The sequence below is a fragment of the Choloepus didactylus genome, chromosome 7, assembly GCF_015220235.1.
Source record: "Choloepus didactylus isolate mChoDid1 chromosome 7, mChoDid1.pri, whole genome shotgun sequence".
Lineage (NCBI taxonomy): Eukaryota > Metazoa > Chordata > Mammalia > Pilosa > Megalonychidae > Choloepus > Choloepus didactylus.
In genome coordinates this window covers 148,007,778-148,026,687 of record NC_051313.1, presented here as the reverse complement: position 1 = coordinate 148,026,687, position 18,910 = coordinate 148,007,778, and the positions used below count along the sequence as shown (strand labels likewise).

Genomic DNA, 18,910 nt, shown 5'->3' with positions numbered 1-18,910 from the left:
CCACGAGCTTCTGCGTGGGATGTGACAGGACTAACTTGACCGTGAGCTGCCCTTAGCAGCTGTGGAGGTACAAGCACCATCAGAATGAGCAGAAAGAGGAGGGAGGGGTCCTCCACTTGGGCTCCTGCCTGGTTGCTGCAGAACCTTGGGTGGACATGAGTTGAGGAAGGCAGGTACAGGGTCTGTTCACGTGCTCATCTCTGTTTAGCTCAGTACCCAGAACACCGTGTTTGTTGAACGACTAAACGAATCTATGAAATGCAAGGGCCGAACTGGTGATAGCTGAAGGAAGCCCTTGCAACCCCAGCATTCTAAGATCCTTACACCATCTCTCTCTTTAAAAAAAATTCAAGCTTCAGCCGGTGACCAACTCATTTTAGCCAATACTCCAATGCAATGCAATTCCCCCAAAGCTGAGTACTTTCTCTTCAAGCTCATTATAATGGGATTTGACCTCTAAAAGTAAGTAATGAGTAATCTAGTTTACTTTGCCTGTGAGCAGAAGCTGCCTTTGAAACCCCAGATTGTAAATGCAGCATATTCCCTGCTTGGGAAGGGTTTCTCCTCCTGAAGGCTGTGTGTGCCCGAGCTGAGTGTGGGGAGGATGGGAGGCTTTGGCGGCCGCCAGTGCTGCCCACCTATCGGGGTGGAGACCAGCTGTGGCTGTGCCCCGCCTCCAGCCTCCACCCTCTCCCTGCAGCCCTCTTGTTTTCCCAGCTAGCTGCTTCACTTCTGCAGCCCACCATGTAATGACCTCTAACCAGAAAGGACCATTCCCCAAGCATCCCTGTCCCTGGGTCACAGTTACTAGCTCCTCTCCAGCTTTGCCCTCGGTTATGGGCCACAAAAGAAATTATATTTGGTGCTTCGTTATCCTGCCTGGCCTAGTCGTAAGTCCCCTTTTTGAGTGAACAACCCCGGCTAGCCCTGCTCGGGGCAGAACTGCAACCATCAAGGCCTGATAGGATGCTGCCTCCAGCTTTCATGAATGGCCCTTGCTGCTTCTGCTTTTCGCACTGTGTAGTTTGAAAGCTCTGCCCCTCCTCTCTGGGTGACAGTGAAAGCAGGAGTCCAGGACCCACATGTGCTCCCCCTACCACGGACCCTCCCAGGAGCCTGGGTTAGGTGAGCCCCAGGCTGCCCTCCCCATCCAGGGCCTTTCAGCTGATGAAGGTGTCCTTCCATGCCTTCCCTGCTGGCTGCTGTCCGTGTTTGCGCCTCATCACCCAGAGAACTTCCACAGAACACCCAAAACACCCCCTCTGTTAATAGGAGGTCAGAGGTGGAAAGGAACACGGAGCCTGCTCTGGCTCTTTCCTGCACAGAACGATTAGAGAAAGTTACTCTTCTCGGTAGTTTGCAAACCTTGTCACTTTTTAGGAGAAGCTGCAATAGAAGGAAGAGATTGGACATGTGGAAAGAAGGAGAGGAGGACTAAGACAGAGCAGTCAAGTATGACATTAGCTGGATTCTGGCCCCAGTTTGCCTGACCTTGAACCCCCTCCTGCCACTTGTTAGCTGTGTGACCCTTCCATGCCCCAGTTTCTCATCCATGTCACAGGGACAATAATCTGTCTCCCCAACGGGGTTGCAGTGCTTTTATGGGTTACATTTGGGCTTGGAGCAGTGCTTGATCCATAAAGAGTGCTACATGAACATTAGCTACTGTGGAGGGACAGTTGGGCAGGGCGGAAGAAAGATTGAGAAGCTCGGGGCTCAAGGAGGTGGCATTAGATGGCAGGCAAGACTCAAAAGAGCTCTACTGCAGACACTTGGGGCTAACTTCTGCTGGTTGGATGCTGAGGGGTGGATGTTCCTTTGAAGAACCTGTTTTCTTACCCCCTCAATGATAAGCTACATGTTCCCCCAGCTCCCTAATCCGGGGTTTTCACAAGAACAAGGACACCTGGATCGTAAGCCAGATTTAATTCATGCCCAGTTGCAGCTCCCCTTCCTTTCAGTCTCCCACATGCAAAAGGAGGGCAGGGGTGCATCTCGCCACCTGAAAGCTCCAAACAGAAGTTTCCAGAGTACAAATCAAAGGAAGCCCTCACTGTCTCCACTGAGGTTAGGAAAAAGCAAACCTGGTTGGTTTTCTGTTGAATCTTCTGAATTATCCCCAAACATTCTACCAAATACTATTTCTCTCAATTCATAACATTAATCCATATGTTTAAGATTCATGTACATCTAACTCATCAAAATGTTTTGTAAAAGCTGTTTGAATCCCAGGAGTCCTTACCAGAGCCCCTTTATAAGCACATAGAAACAGGAAAATAACTTTTTTTTTCCCATTCATCTTTGGTAATAAATCTCAACTTGTATAGCTGGCCACATATACTAAGAGGCAGCTGAGTAAACCAGCTAAAGAAGTATAATCATGGCTACAAGTATTATATAGCTAAAAGAATAATAATAAAGTAACAGCTATGAATATAAAAATAAAGTAATAGCTAAACGTATAACAAAACCAACTTAAAAAGTATAATTTAAGAGCTGGCCACATTGCCAGCTCTTAGGTTAAGAGGCACCAGAGTAAACCAAGTACAAAACTAAAATAAAAGTATAAGAATTATAATTATGCTTTCATCTCACACTCATACAGTACTTTATAATTTACAGAGTCCCATCACTTTGCACAAAGTCACTGCACCTGGTTGTAAAGGTTGATGGGCTCAGTGCTGTCACCTCTGTTAGTGGTGAAGAAACGGACATTTAATGAAGTTACATCAAAGCCAGGAAGTGCAGGAGCTGGGAGTAGACCCAGCAGGCCCCTGCCTACTCCCAAGGAGCCTCTGTGTGAATTAGGAAAGGACCCAGGACAGGGAACTAGGACTAAAACTCCTGTTCTATGGAGTACCCACCATGGCGAGAGCTAAGCCATCATCAAGCAGCTCACAATTCCTCTGCCTTTTTCTGGCTCTTTGACTAAATTCCCCTCCCCTAGAACCTTCCATCACTGAGAAAAATCAGGAATCTGCAACCTCCCTCCTTTTTGATGTAAGGAGAGAGAAAGGCCACATGTTTGGCCCAGGAGGGAAGGGCAGGTGGGTCTCCCACTTCCAGGGCAGCTGCACCTTTGCCTTTGTTTATTGTAGATGCAATCAACTGCTTGTAGATGCAAATATCATCTACAAAATACCCTCACAGCAACAAGCAGGCCAGGGCTTGAACACACAACTGTACACCATAACCTAGCCAAGTTGACAAGTGAAACTAACCACCACAGCCTCCGTCACCATTAGAAGAGGAGAGGGAGAAAGGCAAGGCCGAACATGGGTAGGGGCCATGGAAACTTGGCAGGTCAAAGGAATACTCTTCCCCAATACTTTGCAAGGCTATGCTTAGGCATTAAAGTGGATTCCCCAGCCAGATGTTCCAAGTATCTGTATTGCATGAGCTTCACTTAGCAGGTTTTTTCATCACCTGCTGTGTACCAGACATTGCCCTGGGCACAGAGGTGTAAAGTAGAAAAAGAGTCTGCTCCTGCCCTCCAGGAATGCAGTGTGAGGGAGACAGTTTGAGACAAGTCAGAGCCCTCAGGGAGGTGCTCAGTTGCTGCAGAAGTGCAGACCCACCCAGAACCCAGCAGGTCTTTCTTTTTAATTTTTTTTAATATACCAGCTGTGTTTAACAATTTGAGAACCACTGAACCATTTCCAAAGTGACCAAAACGTTTTACAATGTAGGAGGGTTCCTGTTTCTCCACAGCCTTGCTAACACTTGCTATTGTCTGTCTTTTTTATTGTGACCATCCTAGCAGGGGTGAAGTGGCATCTCACTGTGGTTTCGATTTGCATTTCCCTAATGACTAATGATTTTGAGCATCTTTTCATGTACATTGGGCATTTGGATTTCTTCTTTGGAGAAATGTCTATTCAAATCCTTAGCCTATGTTTTATATATGTTGGGTTGTATTTTTTGTTGTTGAGTTGTAAGGGTTCTTTATATTTTCTTGATACAAGTCCCTTATCAGATATCTGTTTTGCAAAGATTTTCTCCCATTCTGTGGGTTGTCTTTTCACTTTCACAGTGTTATCCTTTGAAGCGCAAAAGTTTTAAATTTCGAAGATGTCCAATTTATCTATTTTTTCTTTACTTTTATTTTTAATTTTTATTTATTTATTTATTTATTTATTTATTTATATTTTTGGTACCATACCTAAGAAGGCTTTTCCTAACTAAGCAAGGGTCATAAAGATTTACTCCTATATTTTCTTCTAAGAATATTATAGTCTTAGGTTTTACATTTAGATATGTGGCCCATTTTGAGTTATTTTTTTTTTTTTAATCATCATTTTATTGAGATATATTCACATACCACGCAGTCATACAAAACAAATTGTACTTTCGATTGTTTACAGTACCCTTACATAGTTGTACATTCATCACCTAAATCAATCCCTGACACCTTCATTAGCACACACACAAAAATAACAAGAATAATAATTAGAGTGAAAAAGAGCAATTGAAGTAAAAAAGAACACTAGGTACCTTTGTCTGTTTGTTTGCTTCCCCTACTTTTCTACACATCGATCCATAAACTAGACAAAGTGGAGTTTGGTCCTTATGGCATTCCCAATCCCACTGTCACCCCTCATAAGCTACATTTTTATACAACTGTCTTCGAGATTCATGGGTTCTGGGTTGTAGTTTAATAGTTTCAGGTATCCACCACCAGCTACCCCAATTCTTTAGAACCTAAAAAAGGTTGTCTAAAGTGTGCGTAAGAGTGCCCACCAGAGTGATCTCTCGGCTCGTTTTGGAATCTCTCTGCCACTGAAGCTTATTTCATTTCCTTTCACATCCCCCTTTTGGTCAAGAAGATGTTCTCCATCCCACGATGCCGGGTCTACATTCCTCCCCGGGAGTCATATTCCACATTGCCAGGGAGATTCACTTCCCTGGGTGTCTGATCCCACGTAGGGGGGAGGGCAGTGATTTCACCTTTCAAGTTGGCTTAGCCAGAGAGAGAGGGCCACATCTGAGCAACAAAGAGGCATTCAGGAGGAGACTCTTAGGCACAAATACAGGGAGGCCTAGCCTCTCCTTTGCAGCAACCGTCTTCCCAAGGGTAAAACTTATGGTAGAGGGCTCAACCCATCAAACCACCAGTCCCCTATGTCTGTGGTCATGTTAGCAACCATGGAGGTGGGGTAGGCGAATACCCCTGCATTCTCCACAGGCTCCTCAAGGGGGCACTACATCGTTTTTTTTTGTTTGTTTTTTTTTTCCTTGTTTGTCTTTTTTCTTTTTTTTTTTTTTTTTAACTTTCCCTTCTTTTTTCAAATCAACTGTATGGAAAAAAAAGTTAAAAAGAAAACAAACATACAATAAAAGAACATTTCAAAGAGACCATAGCAAGGGAGTAAGAAAAAGACAACTAACCTAAGATAACTGCTTAACTTCCAACATGTTCCTACTTTACCCCAAGAAAGTTACATACTATAGCAACATTTCAGTGAACTTGTTCCTACTACATCCATCAGAAATTAACAGACCATAGTCATTTCTGGGCATCCCCAGAACGTTAAATAGCTTATCTGTTCTTCTTGGATTATTGTTCCCCCTTCCTTAATTGCTCTCTACTGCTAGTTCCCCTACATTCTACATTATAAACCATTTGTTTTACATTTTTCAAAGTTCACATTAGTGGTAGCATATAATATTTCTCTTTTTGTGCCTGGCTTATTTCGCTCAGCATTATGTCTTCAAGGTTCATCCATGTTGTCATATGTTTCACCAGATCGTTCCTTCTTACTGCCGCGTAGTATTCCATCGTGTGTATATACCACATTTTATTTATCCACTCATCTGTTGATGGACATTTGGGTTGTTTCCATCTCTTGGCAATTGTGAATAATGCTGCTATGAACATTGGCTTGCAGATATCTGTTCGTGTCACTGCTTTCCGATCTTCCGGGTATATCCCGAGAAGTGCAATCGCTGGATCGAATGGTAGCTCTATCTCTAGTTTTCTAAGGAACTGCCAGACTGACTTCCAGAGTGGCTGAACCATTATACAGTCCCACCAACAATGAATAAGAGTTCCAATTTCTCCACATCCCCTCCAGCATTTGTAGTTTCCTGTTTGTTTAATGGCAGCCATTCTAACCGGTGTTAGATGGTATCTCATTGTGGTCTTCATTTTCATCTCTCTAATAGCTAGTGAAGCTGAACATTTTTTCATGTGTTTCTTGGCCATTTGTATTTCCTCTTCAGAGAACTGTCTTTTCATATCTTTTGCCCATTTTATAATTGGGCTGTCTGTACTATTGTCATTGAGTTGTAGGATTTCTTTGTATATGCAAGATATCACTCTTTTGTCAGATACATGGTTTCCAAAAATTTTTTCCCATTGAGTTGGCTGCCTCTTTACCTTTTTGAGAAATTCCTTTGAGGTGCAGAAACTTCTAAGCTTGAGGAGTTCCCATTTATCTATTTTCTCTTTTGTTGCTTGTGCTTTGGGTGTAAAGTCTAGGAAGTGGCCTCCTAATACAAGGTCTTGAAGATGTTTTCCTACATTATCTTCTAGGAGTTTAATGGTACTTTCTTTTATATTGAGATCTTTGGTCCATTTTGAGTTAATTTTTGTGTAGGGGGTGAGGTAGGGGTCCTCTTTCATTCTTTTGGATATGGATATCCAACTCTCCCAGCCCCATTTGTTGAAAAGACCATTATGGCTCAGTTCGGTGACTTTGGGGGCCTTATCAAAGATCAGTCGGCCATAGATCTGAGGGTCTATCTCTGAATTCTCAATTCGATTCCATTGATCTATATGTCTATCTTTGTGCCAGTACCATGCTGTTTTGGCAACTGTGGCTTTATAATAAGCTTCAAAGTCAGGGAGTGTAAGTCCTCCCACTTCGTTTTTCTTTTTTAAAGTGTCTTTAGCAATTCGAGGCATCTTCCCTTTCCAAATAAATTTGATAACTAGCTTTTCCAAGTCTGCAAAGTAGGTTGTTGGAATTTTGATTGGGATTGCATTGAATCTGTAGATGAGTTTGGGTAGAATTGACATCTTAATGACATTTAGCCTTCCTATCCATGAACATGGAATATTTTTCCATCTTTTAAGGTCCCCTTCTATTTCTTTTAGTAGAGTTATGTAGTTTTCTTTGTATAGGTCTTTTACATCTTTGGTTAAGTTTATTCCTAGGTACTTGATTTTTTTAGTTGCTATTGAAAATGGTATCTTTTTCTTGAGTGTCTCTTCAGTTTGTTCATTTCTAGCATATAGAAACATTACTGACTTATGTGCATTAATCTTGTATCCCGCTACTTTGCTAAATTTGTTTATTAGCTCTAGTAGGTGTATCGTTGATTTCTCAGGGTTTTCTAGATATAAGATCATATCATCTGCAAACAATGACAGTTTTACTTCTTCTTTTCCAATTTGGATGCCTTTTATTTCTTTGTCTTGCCGGATTGCCCTGGCTAGCACTTCCAGCACAATGTTGAATAACAGTGGTGACAGCGGGCATCCTTGTCTTGTTCCTGATCTTAGAGGGAAGGCTTTCAGTCTCTCACCATTGAGTACTATGCTGGCTGTGGGTTTTTCATATATGCTCTTTATCATGTTGAGGAAGTTTCCTTCAATTCCTACCTTTTGAAGTGTTTTTATCAAAAAGGGATGTTGGATTTTGTCAAATGCTTTTTCAGCATCTATTGAGATGATCAATTGATTTTTCCCTTTCGAGTTTTTAATGTGTTGTAATACATTGATTGTTTTTCTTATGTTGAACCATCCTTGCATGCCTGGAATGAACCCCACTTGGTCATGGTGTATGATTTTTTTAATGTGTCTTTGGATTCGATTTGCAAGTATTTTGTTGAGGATTTTTGCATCTATATTCATTAGGGAGATTGGCCGGTAGTTTTCCTTTTTTGTAGCATCTTTGCCTGGTTTTGGTATTAGATTGATGTTAGCTTCATAAAATGAGTTAGGTAGTGTTCCATTTTTTTCAATGTTTTGAAAGAGTTTGAGTAAGATTGGTATCAGTTCTTTCTGGAAAGTTTGGTAGAATTCCCCTGTGAAGCCATCTGGCCCTGGGCATTTATTTGTGGGAAGATTTTTGATGACTGATTGGATCTCTTTGCTTGTGATGGGTTGGTTGAGGTCTTCTATTTCTTCTCTGGTCAGTCTAGGTTGTTCATATGTTTCCAGGAAATTGTCCATTTCTTCTACATTATCCAGTTTGTTGCCATACAGTTGTTCATAATATCCTCTTATAATTTTTTTAATTTCTTCAGGATCTGCAGTTATGTCACCTTTTTCATTCATTATTTTGTTTATATGGGTCTTCTCTCTTTTTGATTTTGTCAGTCTAGCTAGGGGCTTGTCAATCTTGTTGATCTTCTCAAAGAACCAACTTTTGGTGATATTTATCCTTTCTATTGTTTTTTTGTTCTCTATGTCATTTATTTCTGCTTTAATCCTTGTTATTTCTTTTCTTGTACTTGGTTTAGGATTGGTTTGCTGTTCATTTTCTAGCTTCTTCAGTTGATCCATTAGTTCTTTGATTTTGGCTCTTTCTTCCTTTTTAATATATGCGTTTAGTGCTATAAATTTCCCCCTTAGCACTGCTTTTGCTGCATCCCATAGGTTTTGGTATGTTGTGTTCTCATTTTCATTCGTCTCTATATATTTAGCAATTTCTCTTGCTATTTCTTCTTTAACCCACTGATTGTTTAGGAGTGTGTTGTTTAACCTCCAGGTATTTGTGAATTTTCTAAGTCTCTGATGGTTATTGACTACTAATTGTATTCCATTGTGGTCAGAGAATGTGCTTTGAATCATTTCAATCTTTTTAAATTTATTGAGGCTTGTTTTATGTCCCAGCATATGATCTATTCTGGAGAAAGTTCCGTGAGCACTAGAAAAGTATGTGTATCCTGTTGATTTGGGATGTAATGTCCTGTAGATGTCTGTTAAATCTAATTCATTTATCAGATTGTTTAGGTTTTCAATTTCCTTATTGGTCTTCTGTCTGGTTGATCTATCTATAGGAGAGAGTGATGTGTTGAAGTCTCCCACAATTATTGTGGAAACATCAATTGCTTCCTTTAGTTTTGCCAATGTTTCTCTCATGTATTTTGTGGCACCTTGATTGGGTGCATAGACATTTACGATTGTTATTTCTTCTTGCTGAATTGCCCCTTTTATTAGTATGTAGTGGCCTTCTTTGTCTCTCAAAACATCCCTGCATTTGAAGTCTATTTTATCTGAGATTAATATTGCTACACCTGCTTTCTTTTGGCTGTAGCTTGCATGAAATATTTTTTTCCATCCTTTCACTTTCAGTTTCTTTGTGTCCCTGTGTCTAAGATGAGTCTCTTGTATGCAACATATTGATGGTTCATTTTTTTTGATCCATTCTGCGAATCTATATCTTTTAATTGGGGAGTTTAATCCATTTACATTCAACGTTAAAACCGTGAAGGCATTTCTTGAATCGGCCATCTTATCCTTTGGATTATGTTTGCCATATTTTTCCCTCTCTCTATTAATATCCTTTATTGTACCCATACCGAATCTCTTTAGTACTGAACCTTTCTCCAAGTCTCTCTGTCCTGTCTTTGTTTCTCTGTCTGTAGGGCTCCCTTTAGTATCTCCAGTAGGGCAGGTCTCTTGTTAGCAAATTCTCTCAGCATTTCTTTGTCTGTGAAAAATTTAAGCTCTCCCTCAAATTTGAAGGAGAGCTTTGCTGGATAAAGTATTCTTGGCTGGAAATTCCTCTCACTCAGAATTTTAAATATATCGTGCCACTGCCTTCTCGCCTCCATGGTGGCTGCTGAGTAGTCACTACTTAGTCTTATGCTGTTTCCTTTGTATGTGGTGAATTGCTTTTCTCTTGCTGCTTTCAGAACTTGCTCCTTCTCTTCTATGTTTGACAGTGTGATCAGTATATGTCTCAGAGTGGGTTTTTTTGGATTTATTCTATTTGGAGTTCGCTGAGCATTTATGATTTGTGTATTTATGTTGTTTAGAAGATTTGGGAAGTTTTCCCCAACAATTTCTTTGAATACTCTTCCTAGACCTTTACCCTTTTCTTCCCCTTCTGGGACACCAATGAGTCTTATATTCGGACGTTTCATATTATCTATCATATCCCTGAGGTCCATTTCGAGTTTTTCAATTTTTTTTCCCCATTCTTTCTTTTATGCTTTCATTTTCCATTCTCTCATCTTCCAGGTCACTGATTCGTTGTTCAACTTCCTCTAGTCTTGTACTATGAGTGTCCAGAATCTTTTTAATTTGGTCAACAGTTTCTTTAATTTCCATAAGATCATCCATTTTTTTATTTAGTCTTGCAATGTCTTCTTTATGCTCTTCTAGGGTCTTCTTGATTTCCTTCATATCCCGTACTAGGGTCTCATTGTTCATCTTTAGTTCTTTGAGTAGCTGCTCTAGGTGTGTCTCTTCTGGTCTTTTGATTTGGGTGCTTGGGCTTGGGTTATCCATATCGTCTGGTTTTTTCATATGCTTTATAATTTTCTGTTGTTTTTGGCCTCGTGGCATTTGCTGACCTTGATAGGGTTCTTTTAGGGTTTGTAGACCAGTTGAAGTCCTTATCTCTAATTTATCAGATCTACAGCTTCGTGGAGTACACTTTCTCTAACTAACCAGCAGGTGGCGTCCACGAGCCACCTGTTCTCCACAAGCCAGATCTCCCCTGCTTAGCCTTTTTGGTGAGTGGGGGAGTGAGTCTTGTGGGGCCCAATTGGTGTCCCAAGCTTGCGTGTGTAGTTGGTGTTGCCTGCCCTGTATGTGGGGCGTGTTTCTGGGCAGTCGGGGAGGGGGGGTGGCCCTAACAATCAAATCTCCCTGATGATCCTAGAGTTTTAAAGCTACTGCAATAGTCTAATCCTTCAGTTCCGTCCTGCCACAGTTTGTCTCTGCCACTGACCCACAAGTCTTTGGTATTGGCGTATGGCTCCTGAGACTTGCAAGTGGGCCCCTCTTCCAGGCTGTGCACCCCGGGTCCTCTGTTGAGGGATGACTGTGCTATGTCGCAGGTGAGTGCCGTCCCCCCAGGGCAGTTCTGGGCTGCTGGGCTGTGTTGGGAGGCTCCCAGTCTGCTCAAATGATGGCTGAATGGGGCTCTGTTAATTCACACTGCTCCCCCTTCCCAGCTCTGGGACATTCAGCTGAGGTTGCAGGGAAGGCTAATGTCCACGCCCAGTTTTGTGGTGTGTGCCTGTTATTTGAAGCACTTCCGTCACACTGGGTTGTCTGGGGCAGCTCTGGGCTATGGGGCTGGCGATGGGCAGGAGTGTTTCCTGTCCACCAGGATGGTGGCTGTGAGCGGACACCCCCCTTTTCTTGGGAAGTTGTGTTGTTTAGTGAATTTTCTCAGCCACTGGATTATTGCCTTTTGTCTCAGAGTTCTCTTAGTTCTGCTCTTGACTTGACGTGCCCAAATTTCAATTCTTTGAAGCTTTCTGTATTGAGCTTCTTAGAGTAATTGTTTTAGAAAAAGGAAAAAGGATTTAAAAAAAAAAAAAAAAAAAACGGCCCTCCTCAGAGATCTAATGGGTTATTGAAATGCTAATAGACAAAGCAACCAGGGCCATTAAGGAAAGGTGCCCAGGGCAGAGAGATCAGCCTTGCTTCGGGATTTGCATATGCGCCTCAAGGCCTGATCTCCGCCCTTCCCCTTTCTGTGTTCACCAGAACTCCAAAAATCCTCTGCTTTTATTTTGGAGTTTTTCGTGTTGTTTTTTTTCTATGCCTGTCTCCTCTCTGCTGGGCTGGCTGCTCTCAGAGTCTCTGGTGTCTGGCCTCAGTCTATCTATGGTTGGAGTTTGAATCAGTAGAATGAGTTTCCGGTAAGAGCAGCCACTGCAATTCTCCCTTCTCCTTCCTGGAGCTGACAGCCCCTCCTCCCCCGGGACTGAGCCTGGCAGGGAGGGGCGCGGGTCCCCTGGCCGCAAAAACTTACAGATTTCGCTGATCTCAGCAGTTCCACGTTTTCATGAGTGTTGTATGAAGTATGCCCAAAGACAGATTGCTCTGTGGTGTCCAGTCCACGCAGTTCCTGGCTTTTTACCTACTTTCCTGGAGGAGTAACTAAAACATACAGCTCACCAGTCTGCCATCTTCGAGTTATTTTTTTTTCTATGGTGTGAGAAAAGGGTCTGTATTAGTCTCTAGAGGTACAGAACTGACAGGATACACACACACACACACACACACACACACACACACACACACACACACATATATATACATATGTATATACACATATATGCATATATATACATATGTGTATGTGTGTGAATATTAAGAGATTTATTATAGGAATTGGCTTATGCAACTGTGGGATTGGCAAATCCAAATTCCATAGGGAAGGCTACAAGATGGCCCCATTGAATGGTCTTGGCGCCCTCGTAGAAGGTCAGTTGTCCACAATTGGGGCATTCGCTGAACTTGGCAGCAGCAGGGGTCTTGGGTGCACCGTATGATCATCTCCCACTCGTGGGGGCATCTCAGTTTCCCTCTACGCCAATATTTCTGTCTAACTGGCGTTTGGTACCTGGGGCTTGGGTGTGTGTGGAGTCTGGTACACTGAAATCAGGAGCATTGGTCAAGAGACACTCCTATCATGGGAAATTCCAAACATTCCAAGAGTATCTCCCAGCTTCCAGAGACAAAGGCCAGACCTCACTTTGGAGGCCAAATTCACTACCATATAGTATGTCTTAGAAACTGTCATGCAAATAGAAGGCCTTACTAGCATGGTTTTTACATATTTGAGAATTATGCCTTTATTCCACATGTGCAATAATTACCCATTTATTCCATATACTCAATAACCACCCATTTATTCCTGAAGCTGAGTCAGCACCACCATTGTAAAAGCAGAGGATTAAAGTAACTGACCAGGTGGCCCCGTGAATGCCCCCCAGGGCCTACAGGGGTGCTGGGTGGGTACAGCCCCTCAGCCTCCCGAGTGGCCAAAGCCCCTGGCACAGCCTCCCCAGTTACTGCAGTGTGCCTTACAAACAAGATGATTTTCCACAATGTAGAAAGGGCAGAGGAGCCCTGGCAATGGTCTCTAACCCCATCTGCTTGTCCGAATCACCTGGGAGCACGGGAAAAAGCCAGAAGCCCAAGTCCCACCTCCCACCTGCTGAATCAAATTCCTAAGAAGCTTCCCAGAGGACTCGGATACATCCAGCCAATGGGAACCAGCAATCTCGGTTATTCAAGGCTAAGGTTTCCCTAACCATCATCCCCCCCCGAAGATGCCAGGTCATAGGGGCAAACGATATTTTTGCAGTGTCATGTCTTGGTACTCAGATGTGTCCTCGATTCTCCACTTGTGTCTGTGGAGATACGGGCCACGCGGGGATGCAGAAGGCAGGCCCCTTTGTCCCTCTCTCACCCGCCTTTCTCTTCCATCTTCCAGGACGCACAAGACCAGCCACTGCTACCGCATCACCTACCGCCACATGGAGCGCACCCTGTCCCAGAGGGAGCTCAAGCACGTCCACCAGGCCATCCAAGAGGCCGCCGTGCGGGACCTGGGCGTGGAGGGCAGGTTTTGATGTCACACTTCCCCCAGGCTGGGTGCCCCCAATGGCTCACAGCTGAAAGAGGAAAAGATATTGTACCTGAACCAGGGCATCAGGCATCTTTTGATAAATGAGTCAGTTTTAGGACTTTCAGAAAATAAAGGATCACTTTTGAGAAAGAGTTGGCATAGCGTTTGTCTCTTATTTGGAGAAAGGGGAAGAAAGGAGCCGTCATGTAAGAGCTCCCTGTGATTCCTTTTACAAATGTGTTGCCTGTTGGTGCTCAGCGTTGTTATTTGATCCTTGGATTCCATTAAGTGAAAACACCAGATATTATTTCTTGCTTGACAGGCTCTTCCATCCATGTAATGAGTGAAGCCAAACACTTGGGAACATCCCGAAACTCTGATACAGAAAGCTTTTTGAGTCAGCCTCGGTTCCTTTCTCCCTTCTCTTTTTTCCACCCTGTTTTTTAAAGGGCAGACTTCAAAGAGGATGCTAATGAAATGCCAGGGCTCCCCTCAAAAGAGAAGGGAGCCACATCTCTGAGCTGGGGTGAGACTTCTGTTTGCTTTTCATAAACCCTTCTGGCCCCAGGGCTTGGGCTTATCTGCCTCTTGCCCCACAGAAGAGGGAAAAAAAGGAGAGAGCGCTGCTCTGGGGTCTTGGAGGCTCAGAGAGGGGCCAGTTCCTTGAAATCCCTTAGAGCTTTTTTCCTAACAGGAGGTCTCTGCTTCCAAAGACAATCTTTATGGAAGAATGTGGGGCTTTGAAGTCCCCCCTTCCCATCCCAGGCACTTTGTAGTCTGCCTGCTTCATTCATGACCAGTTTTAATAAGCAGATTCCATCGCTGGCCTCCAGTTTGCAAGTGTTGGGATCAATATTTGATGAGCGGTGGCCATTACCAGCTAAAGGTGATGGGGGGTGGGCAGCTGCTTCCCAAAGGGAAGAAATGAGCTTTAATGTCATCTGACCATGTTATTCGATTGGGCTTCTCAGTTTTGATTCATTTGGCTTTTCATGGAATCAAGGGAGCCGGGCCCCATATCCCATACCCTAGGCTGGAAGCCAAAAGTCAACCGCCCTCTGTCCAGGGTCCTGGGTCCACCATGAGCAATTTCTCCAATGAACGGACCAGCTCTGGAATGCACAACACAATCAGCAGTTCCCTCCTTCGGCAGCATTTGCTAAGCAGACCCTTTCTGACCCAGCTTGGAGCTGCATTTTGAGAAATGCCCTTCCTCTCCAGGATGGGTTAAGCATTTGTTAATATCCCCTGGCAAAACAAGCTGCATAGCTAATGCTCAAAACAATGGTGCTGCCCCATAGCCTGCAGCTTGAGCTTTCATTCTGAGAAGCAAACGTTTGTGAAATCTATACTTGTGCCGAGCCCTGCATGCTATAGCGCCTGGGGTGGGGCCAACATTCCAGAAGCTCCCAGGGGGCTTTCTCCCGCTTGCCTCTCAAGTCTAAGTTTTACAAATGAGGCTCAGAAGCTTCAGGAAGTCAAGGACTTGACCAGAAAATAACCAGGACGTGACAAGACTCACACTAGCTCCAGCCTTCTGCTTCCAGATAGGAATCTCTACCCAACAGAAGTTTAGCTGTCAGTGGTGTCTGCACGTCCCTCCTGCTCTCTGGGGCTCCGTTCTGTCTTGTAAGGGCTTGTGGGGGCTGCCCTCAGGGTCCCACTCTGGCTAGCTGGCACCCAGGCAGCAGCAAACCTGCTCTACCACCAGGGAAGCCAGCTCTTTACTCTCTCATGGGATGCTGTGGTGGATTGAATAGCAAAGCCCCAAAACACATGTTCAAGTCCTAAGCCCCAGTCCCATGAGTGTCAGCATATTTGGAAATAGGGTATTTGAAGATGGAATTAGTTAAGATGAAGCCGCACTGGATTGGGGCTGGCCCTAAGCAGATATGACCAGTGTCCTTATAAGGAGAGGGAGTTTGGACCCAGGCAGACAGAGAGGAGACTTCCCTGTGACAAGAGATGCAGCGATTATTAAAGTGCTACAGCCGAGGAACGCCAAGGATGCAAACACCAGAACCTGGAAGATGCAAGAAAGGATCCTCCCCTCGTGGCTTTGGGGAGCACTTGGCCTTGCCGATACCTTGATTTTGGATTTTCAGCCTCCAGAACTGTAAGACAATAAAGTTCTGCTTCTTTGAAGTCACCTACTCTGTGGGTCTTTGTCACAGTCACCCTAGGAAACTAAGACAGATGCCCGCAGGAAAATAATTCAAAAGGAAAAAAATTTAAAAGGAGGATAATTTAATCCACAAAACGAACAGCCACTTTGCAGTTCAAGAAACATACAATTCCCATACGGCAGAAGTACGACTGTGGCTGATCCCAGCCATCCCTGTGACCCTCTGGGAGTCCTCAGCCCCTCCTTTGTAAAATGAGAATAAAAATAATACCTGCTTCATAATAACACCTGCTTCAGAGGTTTGCTATGAGGATTGAATGACCTGTCGCCTGCACTACACTTAACACAGAACCTATCCCCCAACAAGCCATGAGGAAATAATACCTGCTCTGATTATTATTATTCAAGTAAAAAGATAGAAGCCTGCAATATTTCAATCATCCCCTTGTCCTTATTCTCTAATTGGGGACACCAAAGGGTTGAATTGTGTCCCCCAAAGAGACATGTTCCAGTCCTAACACCTGCTCCTGTGAACGTGACCCTCGTTGGAAACAGGGTATTTGAAGCCATGATTAGTGAAGACAAGGCTTAATGGGGTTAGGGTGGGCCCTGAACCAATATGATTTGTTGTCCTTGCAAAAAGAGGAGATTGGGACACACAGAGCACGATGTGACAAGAGAAGCCGAGATTGAAGGGCTGCAGCTGCAAGCCAAGGAATCCCAAGGGTGGCTGGCACACACCGGAAGCCAGGAGAGGCAAGCAAGGATTCTGCCCCTACAGGTTTTAGAGGGAGCGTGGCCCTGCCAACACCTTGATTTTGGAATTCAGCCTCCAGAACTGCGAAACAATAAACTTCCGTTGTTTTAAGTTCCTGGCACTCTGATACAGCAGCCTTGGGAAACTAAGAAAGGGATGAAAATGACATACCCAAGGGCATAGCTAATTACTGCAGAGCTGGGCCTAGAAGCTGGATTTCCAGAGCTGATATTTCCTAACACCATATCTGATTGCACATACTGAGCGTGTCTTTGTGTAAGGACCCTGAAGAGCCCTGGTCAGGGAGATTCCCACTGAGGCTGCAGCCCCTTGGGAAAGCTGGTGGCTCCCAAAAGAGCCATGGGCTTTAGTCACCTGGAGGACATCTCTGCACTGCTGCTGTCTGGTCCTTCTCAGACCCTCCTTCACGGGCAGGACATCCTAGGAGCCAGCGAGGCAGGAGAGAACACTCAGGGGAGGGGTTTTCCTATTCTTGGGATGATCTAAAGCCCACATCCTAGAGGGGAGGACAAAGCATCCTTCTCTTTCATTGCATGTCTCACCCATCCATAGGACCAGACCTCTAAAGAGACCAGTTGAACTGAGGACAGCAGGTGCCCCCAAATCCCCAGAAGACAAATTCTGCAGCCACAGACTCTCAGAGCTGTGGTGGAGAGCTCATTTGTGCCCTCATCCCATCCTCACCCTTCGTCTTCCCACTGAGCCAGACCCCGTTGAGTCAGTCCCTGGGGCTTGTGCCCGTCAACCTGGTTGAACGGTGACCTGATGCTCACAGCTCTGCCTGGTGGTCGGGGCACTTAAGAAATGAAAAAGGAAGCCCTGCGGCACTGGACGTTCTTTTCCTTTCTCTTATATAAGAGGAACTCAAAGAATATATGGCAGCCTCCAAACACCCACCCAGCTGGTCCTGCCTGCCCAGACACCTGAAGGGGCCCAACTGTTTCCTCTCTTCCCAGCGGTCATCATCACTTAGGTAGCACATAGCAGTTCCTGCTGAGATGGCCCCACTGACCCCCATGTGTAGGTCACGTCATTGTTTGCCTCATATGGGAAGGGGATGCCCTCGCCATCAACAGTGATGGCAGAGGTGATGGAACACCACTGACAGTGTCCCAGGAACGTGCTCTACATACCTTCAGCCTTTCGGAGAGTTATGGGCACTGCTCTGGGGTAGGAGATGGAGCTGTAAACAAAGCAGAAAAGGACCAGCCCTTGTGGACTTCGTGTGCCTCTTCTTCAATCCTCACAACCCCATGAGGCTGGGACCACCATGATCTCCATTCTCCAGGTGAGCAATGAACGGCAAGACCCCGTCTCCCAGCCTACCCACCCTTGCTTTCTGCTCCTCCCCACACACTTGCCCAGGTTCTCCCACGGCAGAGCCCTCCGGACCTTGGTGACGGCAGGTGAGCCACGTTGTGGCAGCCACGTCCCCAGCATGGTGGCAGCAGCCACCACAACAGCCACAGGACCTATCGGTGAGGTGCTGGCTGTGTGACGGGGACCCTGGGAGGCAGCCATGGGCTCTACGTTGAAGCTCTTAGAAACCCCTCTTTATTCTCAGACGTTCAAAGGGGTCGGTCGATGGGTCAGCAGTTGCAACCACAGCTCCTTCAGGTCAGAAAATCGGATGCAAGGACACAGTCGCAGCTGAAGGGTCAGCTCCTGAGTGACGGAAGAAACTTTGAAGCTGAGGCATCTAAGGACCGAGCAAGAATGGCTCATATTCCCAGGAGGTATCCTAGCACCAGGGGAGGGACCAGAGAGAGGAGGTCATGAGTTGTTCCTGACTTCAACAATTGCTCAAGATTGTGTTGGCTCTGAGCCTCCTATGTGGCTTCTGTACTGGGCAATGTCCCATTGCTGTAAAAGCCAAAAACAAAAACAAAAGCCGTCACCACCACCAACAAAAGCCAATGCCCCCTTGAAGAGCAGGGGCTGCAGGCAGGTTTCCAGCAGTGCTGGTGAGACCCCCCCTGGGCTGGTCCTTTTTCTTGCCTTCATTGGCCTAAAGCCCATCCCTGAGCTCAGGGGCTGCTCTTGGGAGGGGAGCTGAACGGAGGCACCTCCTGGGTCCTGGAACAAGCCCAAGGCTGAGTTGAGGTCAGTATTCTAAGATCAGCCCACCATAGATGAGTCACATTACATCCCTGAGGCTGAATTTCCTCTGGAAATGAGTGAGGGTGTAAAGGAAGGAGTAGCTCACCATTTGCTAAATTCCTGTAAGTGGTCTATTGACCCCCCCATTCCTGCCTGGCACTGGCAGGCCCCCCAGTGAAAGCCGGGGAAGCCCCAAGGATGCTATACTCGCTGGATGCCGTTCCCTCTACCTGCAGTGCTGTCCCTGCTGCCAAACTCCTACCTAACCGCAAGGTCCCAGCTCGAATGTCACGTTCAGGTAAGACTTCCCTGACCCGCTTAGCAGAGGCCAGGCCCCCTGCTCCATGCCCTCTCCTA

The 18,910-nt window shown here is 45.1% G+C and overlaps 1 protein-coding gene across 4 annotated transcripts in view; it reads left to right on the top strand.

Annotated features, from left to right (window-relative positions):
- FARS2 (phenylalanyl-tRNA synthetase 2, mitochondrial) overlaps positions 1-13,700 on the top strand; it is a 618,388-nt gene extending 604,688 nt beyond the window's left edge. For all 4 annotated transcript variants that reach the window (XM_037844227.1, XM_037844225.1, XM_037844228.1 and 1 more), the window contains one exon: positions 13,416-13,700. In XM_037844227.1, coding sequence (XP_037700155.1) covers positions 13,416-13,554 — 139 coding nt within the window. In that variant the 3' untranslated portion in view covers positions 13,555-13,700. The remainder of the gene's footprint in view (positions 1-13,415) is intronic.
- Positions 13,701-18,910: the final 5,210 nt, after the last annotated feature.